The following is a 10,870-nucleotide window of genomic DNA, read 5'->3' as shown; positions in this document are numbered from 1 at the left end:
GAAGGTGGTTTTGCGGGGCAACCAGGGAGTTGGGAGAGTGTGTGGGGGGGTTCCCAGCAGCAGGCAGCTCCCCGGGTTCCCCTTCCCCTTCTTATCTCTTCCCCAGCCCTGCAGGATTGCTGCAGCCTTATCTCAGCCACCTTGCTGAGCCAGCAGCCCTCGCCGGGAGCTCTGGGAGCATCCTGCACCCCGGCCGTCACCCCAGCGCCGGGCAGGTGCCCTGATGCCACAGGGATGGGCTCTGCTGCTGCCCTCCACTCCCCTGGCCCCCAACCCCCCTCAATCCTCCTAATCGTGCCACCCAGCTTCCACCCCCTGCACCCCACACCAGTGACTGTCCCCCGTGGGACCCTCACCTGGGTGCAGAGCCCCTGGCAGGGGTTGTGGGGCTGAGTTTTGGGTGGGGTGCAACCCCCAGGTGGCCGCTCTCCGCTCGGTGGCCGAGTCCCAGGGCTGAGCCCGCCGGTGTGGCACAGGGGTGGGGGACCCCACGCCAGCCCCAGAGGGCTCGCCCCCTCCCCGGGCCCCCCAGCTGGACACGGCTGGGCCACTAATGAACTCAGTAATTAGTGCAACCATTAGGGAAGACAGAGACTTCGTTAATGAGGGGAGGCACGGGGCCAATGAGGGCACGGGGAGGGGGCAGCTAAAAGACCCCCACTGCCTGCAGGGGGTGTCAGAAGTCCCTCCCAGTGACCCCCAGTCTACGCAGGGGGCATCTGACGCCTAATTTGGATGAAATTGAGGGAGTGCTTGTGACGCCCCCCCCCCCCAACCCTGCAAGCCCCAAAGCTGGGGGGCACAGCCCACATAGTAAATTCAGCCCCTCTCCCCCCTGCCCCGTCAAAGGGCAGGACACCCATCCCCGTGGCATCAGGGTCCTTTTTCCAGGAGGAAGGAAAAGGGTTTAGGATGGGGGTACCAGGGTGACCTCGGGGGGAGGGGGGTCCGCCCTGGAGCATAAGGGCATCCCCTTAGCACCAGGCAAGGGGTGACCCCCCAATGCTGCAGCCTGAGGGTGTTCCCCCAGCACTGACCTGCAGCATTCTCCCTTCCCAGGAGGATTTAGGGGATCCAAGGCAGTCTCTGTCCCCCCACCCTGTGCACACCCCACCAGTGACACGTATGTGGCACTTCCCCATACCCACACGTGCCCACACTCACGCACACACACAGGACACCCCTTTCCAAGATGGTTTGACAGCTTTAATCACATGAAGGCACTTGGATCTGGTCCCCCAGCCCTCCCCAGCCCACCCCACCCCCCACAGTGCTACCTCCAGTCCCCCACCGGACCCCCCCAAAGGGTGCCCAGCACAGGGGGCTGTGCTCCTCGGGTGCTGTAGCACCCACGGGTGCTCGCTGGGCATCGGGCTTCGCTGGTGCCGTTTGACTTGTCGAATATAAAGTGCTGAGTTCAACCCTCCTGGAGGGGCAGGATGAAGCCCGGGGTAGGCAGGGGTCCAGGGCGGGGGGGAGGGGGGGCGGGGGGGGGGCAGGTGTGCTGCAGCATCCCCCATCCCCGCCGTGGGGCAGGGGGTGGAGGCAGGGGTAGGAGCAGGCTTGGGGGACCCCCGCCTGCCCCCCGGCACCCAGATTCGGGAGAAGGGCAGTGCCGGCAGGAGCCGGCCGGACAGCACCGGAGAGCTAAAATCCCTCACATTATTTCCCCCCTCCCTCCCTGTTCCCTGGCACAGCGGTTAAAAGGCACCCATGATTTTTTGGGAAACCGTTGCTTTTCCCCCCTAAAAAAAGGTATGAGACATTGTCCATATTGCGATGCTAAAAAAAGGCCTGGCTGAGCTCAGCTGCCCCCCTCCCCCCCCCCAAAAAAAAACCTCCCTGAGAGCCCCTGACCCCTCAAGGCTGGGGGACACCCTGGCACGAGCCCAACCCCACGGGGGTCAGGGTAACCCCAGTCTGCAGGGAGGGGGGGGGGGGGGAGGCTGCTGTGCCCCCCACCTCCTGCCCCAGCTGGGGGGCTGGGGCTGGAGTAAGGGGGATGGGAGGGGGGCACGCTCAGGCTGGTACGGGGGTCCCTCCCCCCTGGGAGTCGCAGCCTTTGGTGAAGCTGCAGAGGGATGGGGAGGGGGTGCATGAGTCCCCCCGCACGGGAGGGGAACCCCCTCTTGGTGACTGGAGTGGCTCCCGCTGACACAGTGTAACTCGGGAAGGGGGCAGGAGGTGGGAGGCCACCAGACCCCCCCTCCCTCCATGGGAAGAAACCGAGGTTGGAGGGGGTGAGTTAAGAGCCCCCCCTCAGGCACACCCCTGACAGGGCTGGGGCACGTAGATGTGGTGTCCCAAGGCACGTGTGGGGGGGTCATTTGTGGCCAGAGGTTCAGCCCTGAGGCCAGGCTGCCCCCCCAAAAACACACCCCCTAGGCGGAGGGGGGGCAGCAGAAGGCACAAGGGAGGGGTAGGGACTTGTCCCCCCCCGAGGTGATCAGCTGCACCAAGGGCAGAGTTAAGGGTTCGGTGGTGGCCCCATGCACCAAGGCCAATAAGACCTGCCCCCCCCCCCATTTTTGGGGGGTGGTAAGGGGTTAACCCTTCTTGTGCCTCCCTGCAGATAGGGGCCGAGGGCTGCCAGCCCCCCCAGCAGGCAGAGCCCAGATGGGGGGGGGGGGGGAAGTCTAGTTCCCCCCCCCCAAAGGCAGTGGAAAGCAGCAGCTGCTGACCCCCCTCTCCCCACTTGGGGGGACACGGAGGGGAAAAGGACCTGAGAACCGTTTCAGGGAGGGGGGACGCAGGTTGTTGGGGGGGACAGGGGGATGGGGCAGGGAGGACTGGACCTCCACCCCCCAACGGGTCCCCAGCACGGCAAGGCAGCGGGTCACCCATGGCCCCCCCTCCTCCGCAGGAAGGGGGACACCCAAGTCCCCAGTGGGTCCACCCACATCTCCCACCACTAACAGGTAGAGGAGGGCACCCGCCCCCACGGGGGCTGGGGAGGACGATAGCGGGGAGGGGGCACAACATGGGGACACCCCCCTACCCCTCCAGGCCCCAAAATAAGGCACCCGGCTGCCACGGCGGTGCCGGGGGGGGGGCACTAGCTGTTAGTCCGCTGCTTCTTGAGCACTGCGTACACGTCCTCCACCTTGCTGAGCCTCTCGAAGAAGGGCAGCAGGTCCAGCAGCTCCGTGTCCGCCATGTTATCGAACCAGGAGGCCACCGGCACCTGCGGGCAGTGCAGCGGGCAGCGGCTGAGGATGAGGGGGGGGACGACAACCCACCCGCCACCTCCCCTCCATCCCCTCCATTCCCCCACCCCCAGCCTCACCCCGGGGTTACGCACAGCGTTATCGGGGTGGAAGATGTAGGATGCTGGCGAGTTGTCCACAATGATGATGCGGCGCAGGTCGCGGCCCAGGCGGCTCAGGTCCTTCACGTAGTTGCCGCGGTGGAAGACGCAGGATTCCCGGAAAAGCCGCGCTCGGAAAGCCCCCCATTTATCCAGCAGGTCGGCCACGGGGTCTGCATACTGCAGGCAGGGGATGGGGGGGGGGGTGTCACCAGGGCACGCTGTGCCACCGTGCCCACTCCACGGTGACGATGGCACCCAGCTCTCCACCAGTGCCTCAGTTTCCCTGGCCAGCCCCTTCGGAGGGGACAAGGGGCCGGCAATGCCCATGGGTGGGCAGGCAAAGGGGAGTCGTGCCACCCCAGGGGTGGCCGATGGGGGTGGTGGGGGTGGCAGCACCCACCTTGGCCAGGCTGGCGGTGAAGAGCACGCACTCAAAGAGCTCTCCCATGCGCTGCAGGAACTCGTCCACATGCGGCCGCTTGAGCACGTACACCTGCGGGGACGGGGTGGAGGGCAGCGTGTTGTGGCCATCACCAACCTGGCCCCCAGCCAGCACCCCCATTGCCCACCCCAGGGGACATACGTGTCCCCAAGCCCAGCCGGCGGCTCGCTGCTGGGGAAGCGGGGGGCAGAGGGCTGCCCGTGCCCCGCGCCGTGGGGGGTTTGCCCCGCATGGGCTGGGGGATGCCACCACGGACCCACTGGCATATCCGGAGCGAAGCATCCGGCCGGCTCCGGAGCCAAGTAACCAAGAACAGGCTGACTGCCCAGACCACAGCCTATCCTGGATTACTTGAACCCGGGGCCGGCCACTGCAGGAGGGCACCGTGCCAGGACCGACCTCCCCCTCACCACCCCCCCTTTCACCACCCCACCCCCACTGGGAAGAGGGACACCCACCTCTGCCCCCCCCAAAGTGCCAGCCCCGGCACCCTGATGCCCTCGACTGCCGCTCGGTGCAGCTCCCGGTTCCCAGGGAGGGGGCAGAGGGGTCCGTGCTCCCCCCCTGCCCCCTGCCGGGCACCCCCCTTTTACCTGGTGCATGATGCCATCGATTTCCACGGGGATGATGAAGTCGGCGTTGTTCACCGGCTGGGGAGGGCACAGGGGGGGGGTCAGCGCCGGGTGGGCACCCCCTGCCCAAATGCTGCCTGCCCTCTGCCCACCGCACACCCCCTGCCAGCCCCGCTGTCCCCTCGCAGGGACACCACAGATCACCCAGCAGGAGCGTGGGTGCCTGGGCATCATTTGGGGGGGGGGGGGGGGGTGGACACAGGACGGGACGGCAGAGCAGGTGGAGGGGGGGGATGGACATGGGGCAGGAGGGGTGGGGTGGGCCGGGGTGTCCCCCACCTTGAAGGAGCTGTGGACCAGCGTCTCGTCCAGGTCGATGACCACGCAGAGCTTGCTGGCGTCCTGTGGCTTGATCTCGGGCAGGAGGTGTTTGACGGCAGCCTGTGGTGATGGGGGGAGCATCAGCGGGGTGGTGGCAAGGGGCACCCCCACCCCTCCTACCCACCAAGACGGGGAGCACGGTGGGAGGATGACCCCTTTTCACCCCCATCCTGGCATGGGGGAAAGAAAGCGCTGGGGATGGGCACCACAGCACCGTGGGGGGGTGTGTGTGTCCCAATGCCAAGCTGGGGGGGCGGGGGGTTGCCCGGGGGGGGGTTACCTTCGGCAGGGCCCCATTCTCCTCCACCAGCAGTGGGGCGCTGGTGGTGCTGGCGCGGGGCTCCCCCTCATCCCGGCACAGGCAGCAGAAGAGGGACTGGAGGATGCTGCGGCTCCTCGGCTTCTTGGCGGGGGCCTGGGTACCTGGGGAAGGGGAGGGGGAAAGCGGGGGGGGGGGCAGGGGAGGTCAGGGGCACCCACGGGTGTCCCCCCACCCACCCCGGCACGGTGGGTGAGCCGAGGTTGGGGTGTTGGGAGGTGGCGGTGGCGCCCCCCCCACCCTTATCGGCCCCCGGCACCCATCCGCCCGCCCTTCCTGCCCCACCAAGCGCCGGCGCCGCGCCACGGACACGAGTGTTTGGAGACCACCCACAGCCAGCCCCCACACCCCGTCCCCACGGGTGACCCCCCCGTGGACACCCCCTCCCCACGCGGCCGGAGACTCTACAATAACAGAGCGGGTCCTGCCCCGAGGGGTCGGGGGGTCGTGGACCCCCGGCTCATCCCCGCTGTCCCTCCACGGGGGGCACAGACCCACGCGGGTGGGTGGGTGGCCCCGTGGGCGGGGCCTCGCCGGGGGAGGCGGGGCTTAGGGCCTCTCTTTTCCCCACCTCCAGCCCCCCACCCCCCGCCTCATTGGCCGGCTCGAGCGGAACGGAGGCGAGAGACCAATCGGGACCGAGTGCCCGCCCCTGGGCGCCGTTCCCACAGCCCCCATTGGCGGATCAAGGGGAAACTGAGGCAGAGGGGCAGCGCGGCGGCTCCGGCCCCTTCCCCACCGGCCCGATCCTGCCCCCAAGCCCCGGGCCAGGAGCCGTAGCTCCCCCCTGGTTGTGCCCCCCCCCCCCGTCCCCCAGCAGCCGGGCCAGGGCCCGTGGCAGGGCGCCCGTGGGGTAGGAGCCCCCTCCCCACTGGGGACGAGCTCCGTTCCCACGCTTGCACACACTCCCCCCCCCCCCCAGCTCCCCAGGCCGCGGGCAGCACCCCGACATCGCACAGAAGGACGGGCAACGCCGAACCCCCCTTCGCCGGGTGGAAGGACGTGGGGGGGTCCGGGACACCGGGCCGTGCCTCGGGTCACCCGGCGGCACTCGGACGCCCCCTCCCTCTCCCTGCCTCAGTTTCCCCACCGGCGCTGCCTGCACGTCCCCCCCCCCCCGCCCGCCTCCGGAGGAAACCGCGCAGATAAACCGAGCGCCCGCACCCGACGGACACCGACGGCGTTCGGAAGGAACGGGGCACTACACACACACACGTCCCCTCTCCGAGCCCCGGTCCCCCACCTACCCCGTGCCCCACCGCATCCCCCTCCAGCCCCCGGGGCAGCGGGATGCGCGGGGCAGGCTGAGACCGCCCGCAGCTCATCACACCCTCCGCCGGCCCCCGGATACCGCAGACGCCGGGAAGGGGGAGTGGGAGGGGGGTAGGGAGCGACATCCCCCCCTTCTCCCGCACCGGGGAGTAGGGGGGATCCCCCCCCTCCCTTCCTTTCCCGCGTTACCTTTCTCCTGCAGCGGGGCGCTCCCCTCCTCCCTGCTAACCTGGGCGATGATGGACTGGTGCTCCATGGGCGCCGGGGGAGGAGGGGGGGGGAGGGGGGGGGAAGGTGGGGGTTGGGGGGGTGGGAGGGGGCGGCCCCCCCCGGCGCGGCCCCCCGGGGGGGAGGGGAAGGGGGGGGGGAGGCGGGGCGGGGGCCGGCGGCGGCGCGGGGCGGCGGGCGCGGGAGCGGCGCCGCGGAGGAAACTTTGTTACAACATGGAGTTTCCTCCGCCCGGGCTGGGGCTGCAAACATGGAACCCGGGCGCGGTTTCAAGGAACCCCTTAAAAGGGCAACGCCGAGATGGGGACACACACACACACGACACCCCTCCGCCTCCTCCTCCTCCCGGCATCCGCCCGGGGGGAGGGTTATGGGGGGAGCGGGGGTCCCCGCCGAGCCGCCCCCGGGGTTGGGGGTGCAGGGGGTGGGCGGCTTCTGGGGGGGGCGGGGGGAGGGGACGGCTGTGCCGCAGGTTTGGCTGAGAAGGAACACCCCACCACCACCCCTTGCGCTACGGTGGTCGGTACCCACTCGGGTTCCCCCACGCACCCCCGGCTCAGGGATGAGCCCCCCCAGGTGTCACTTCCCCCCCAAGTGTCACCCCCCTCACGCATCACCCCCCCCCCCCCCCAAGTGTCACACCCCTTAAGCATCACACACCCCCCAAGTGTCACACACACCCCCAGTCCAGCGCGCAGCCCCGGGGAAGGAGGGAATTCTCCCCCCACTGCAGCCGCCCCCGGCATATGAGGGATGCCTCCCCCTCTCCATGCTGGGGGGGCATCCTCCCCTGCAGCAAAGTCCCCCTCGGCCCCGGGTGACTCCAGGCTGGGGGGGTCCCCGTGCCCCCCTGGGGACACTGGCCAGGGCAGGCCAGTGCCACCGGACAACAGGTGCTGTGGGGCTGCACCAATAACCGCCTGCTTTTTTCCTTCTTCCCTATTTTCCCTGCAATTCCCCAATTCTTTGGGGATTTAATATATATATATAATCAATATGTATAATTTCCCCCGCAATTCCTCCCCCGCTGCCTTCGGGGGCGAGCAGGGCTGTTCCCAGGTGCTCTCCGAAAAGCAGCTTTTACCCGGAGTTCGAGGATGCAACAACCCCCTCAGGAGAAACTCGTGTGTCCCCCCCAGAAGCTCCCCATGTGCTGTCACCCTCCATCCCCAGCCCCTTCCTTCCTTCCCCCCCCCCTCCCCCCCCCCCCCCCCCGCAGCCCCGGCCGGGCCCTGCCAGGGCACCTCTGCACCGCGGGTGTCCCCAGGCATCGTCTGGCCCCGAGGAGGTGGGATGGAGGGATGTTTCCAGCCGGTCCTGGTCACCATCTCGGTGGACAGGAGATGCTGCTCCCTCCGCCTGTGCTGCCCCGGGGGCAGAGCAGGTTGGAAATTCCCCATCTGAGCTTTTTTGGGGGGGATCTTTCCATCTTTCTCAGCTGCGGTTTGGGATTTTCAGGGGCTGGAATCGTCCTTTCTGGCCCGGAGCGGGGGTCACACATACGACACCGGGGGCACTGACGAGGCAGCCGGTGGCGGCATCCCCCCGGGTACCGCTCTGCGCCCCCTCCCCCCCCCCCCCCCCCCGGTTCTCCAGGACTGAGCCATCCCCCGTACGGGAGGAGCAGCCCCGGGGGAACGGGGCTGGGAGGAGACTCGCGTGGGGCACAAGGGGGCACGACACATGCCCACAGGTGACCCCGCAGGAAAATGGGGTCGGGCATGGGAAGGTGCCCCCCCGGGGGGAATGAGGATGCTGCGGGGCCGGCGGTGCAAAGGCCGGCGGAGCAAAAGCCAGTTCCCGCCTGCGTGCGGCTCCCGCTGCTCTCCGCGGGGGTATCCCGGCACCGGGAGCCCCCGCGGGAGCCCCGGCGGGCTCCAGGCTGCGGCGGGGAACCGGGACACCTCGCCCTGCCACCTCCCCCCGTCTGCTCTGACGGTGAGCGGCGGTCGTGCCTCAGTTTCCCCATCCCTTTGCAGCGCTGGACGGGGATGCAGCCTGCTCCCCTGGCCCGGGAGCCACCGCTGCTCCCCCCCCGGCTCTGCCCGGCGGGAGGAAGAGGAAGGAAAAGGCTGTACGCTTCCTCCGCTCTCTATTTTGGGCTGACCTGTGCTACTTACTCCTTCATCCCAGGTGGAGCCGGGCAGGATGCCTGCCCCATCCCCAGCGGGCTGGCAGGGCTGCCAGCGGGTACCAGCGATGCTGCTCACCCTGGGGACAGCTGTGGAGGCCACACACTGTCCCCTCCAGGACCCCCTGTTCGTCTGGCCGAACCTTCCTCTTGCCTCCCCGGTGAGCCACATGCGCAGGCGGCAGCAGCCCCATCTCAGCCAGGCCCCTGCCTGTCCTCTAATTAATGTAATTAGCAAAGTCTCCCGGCCAGACGCTTGCAGCAGCACTTGGAGCATCATTTCCAGGTTCACTGCCCACAGGCTTAGGGACAGAGCTGGCAGCAGCGGGGGGAGGGGGGGGGAAGATCAGGGGGATGTTGTCCTTGTCCTGGGGGCTGTGGGACAGGTTGGGGACGTGGGGCTTGTGTGGACAGGGGCCTCACCCTGCGTCCCCAGCCCAGGAGCAAGCAGAACCCCAGCGGGACGTGTGGGCTGCAGGGTGCAGGCACAGGGCAGAAAGGCATCGGGGTCCTGCCAGCGAGTCCCCAGGGACCCATCTATGCCACCCCACTGCCCCCGGGCTGGGGTCCCCGACGCTATTCCCCCTGTTCCCCATGGCCCTGGGAGTGCTGCCCCACGGGGGCACTGCCCCACGGCTGGGGCCTGGGGCTGGGCACCTCCTGCCAAAAGCTGGGCCCAGGAAGGTGCCCCCGGGTGTGGGGATGCCCCCAGGGTGGGGGTCCTGGCCGGAGAAGGGTGCTCCCTGCAAGCACAGCCCTGGGGATGCGCCACCCTCCCAGAAGAACCGCGCGACCGGTCCCTGCGCCCCGCAGACCCCACCACCCCCCAGCCCTGTGCCCGCTGGGGACGACCCCGAGGTCACCGCCCTGCCCCCCCCCCCCCCCCAGCCCAGTGTGCCCCCCCCCTCGGGCAGGGGCACCCCGGGGCTGGGGACGACTCCTGCAGGCGCAGTGTGGGGGTGACGGTCCATGTTCCTCCTCCTCAGAGGTGGTGGCAATTGGGGTCGCCTTAAGCCCTTTTTTTGGGGGAGGGGAGGTGGGGACGGGACACCCCACTTTTCGGTGGGCCCCACCACTCCGGCTCCTCCTTCAAGCAGCCAACGCGGAGGCGGGAGGGGGGGGAGGCACCGCCCCACCCCGTCCGGCATCGCCCTTTTAAGGAAGGGGAAATTCTTCACATAAACAAGCGCGGCCCCCGGGAGCGGGGGGGTGTCCCTTCCCGGGGGCGCGTCGGGGGGGGACGGGACCACAGGGTGGGGGGGATCCGCCCCGCCCCCCGAATTTCCCCCCCATTCACCCCCCCCCCCCCCCCCCCGCCCGGGCTAGTTTGGGAAGGGGGATTTTGGGGGTACGGGTCTGTGTGTGCTGGAGAGAGGGGGGAGCCTTGAAACAGCCAGGGAGCGTCTCGCAAGTGCGGGCCGCGGCGGGGGGCGAAGAGCGACAGGACCCCCCCCCCCGAAATCTCCCACCCCCCCCCCAACCCACCCGGGGCGCGGAGCAGGAGCGGGGGCGACGGCCGCCCCCGGGGAGGGCCCGAGCGGCCCCGTATCCGCATCCGGCAGGCGGGAAACGGGGCATCCGGGGCGGGGAGGGCACGGTGGGGCTCCCCCCACCTCCCCGCTCCCTCCCCCCCCCCCCCGGGGGAATGCAAAAGGCTGGGGCTCAGTCGTTCCCCCCCCCCGTGTTCCCACGGCCACGCGTGGGTGTATGCAACCTCCCCCGTCGAGCCCCCCCCTACCCGGGGGAAAAGGGTCCGGCCTGGGGTATGGGGGGGCCGCGCGTGTCCCCTCCCCGCCCCGCGGCGCGCAGCAGCAGCGAGGCTGAGGGCAGGTTACGAACACGCCATTTATCACCCCCCCGACTCGAGTTTAGGAGCCCCCCCCGTGGGGCTCCGGCCGGTCCGGGTACCGGGGCTGGGCAGCGGCGCTGGCGGCTCCGCCGTCCCCCGGCGGCGAGCGGTGAGGGATGGTTAGCGGTCCCGGGAGGTGATTAGCGGTCCCCGGCGGTAATTAGCGGTCCCAGGGGCCGGCGGTTCCCGGCACTAATGAGGAGGAGAGGTCTCCGGAGCGGCTCATTCACTGAAACCTCTGTGCCAAGGGCTGGGGGCGCCTCTCTCTGTCCCGTATCCCCGTGTCGTGTGTCCCCTCCTCCCTGCCCCCCATCCAGCTTGGACCAGCACTCCTGAATTGGGGGGGGACGCTAAAAATCCGGGGGG

At 69.3% G+C, this 10,870-nt stretch overlaps 1 protein-coding gene across 1 annotated transcript; it reads right to left on the bottom strand.

Moving 5' to 3' along the window:
- Positions 1-1,207: 1,207 nt before the first annotated feature.
- CTDSP1 (CTD small phosphatase 1) lies at positions 1,208-6,776 on the bottom strand (the record flags this gene model as incomplete). Its single annotated transcript, XM_082484341.1, is given in 8 exon segments — positions 1,208-3,184; positions 3,302-3,487; positions 3,711-3,803; positions 4,346-4,402; positions 4,664-4,765; positions 4,986-5,128; positions 6,486-6,663; positions 6,666-6,776. Coding segments are annotated over 8 exon segments (999 nt in total). The 3' UTR covers positions 1,208-3,055.
- Positions 6,777-10,870: the final 4,094 nt, after the last annotated feature.

Source organism: Vanellus vanellus (genome assembly GCF_965231255.1).
Source record: "Vanellus vanellus genome assembly, chromosome: 5".
Taxonomy (NCBI): domain Eukaryota; kingdom Metazoa; phylum Chordata; class Aves; order Charadriiformes; family Charadriidae; genus Vanellus; species Vanellus vanellus.
Note: the sequence above shows the minus strand (reverse complement) of the source record. Positions and strands in the feature narration are given on the sequence as shown.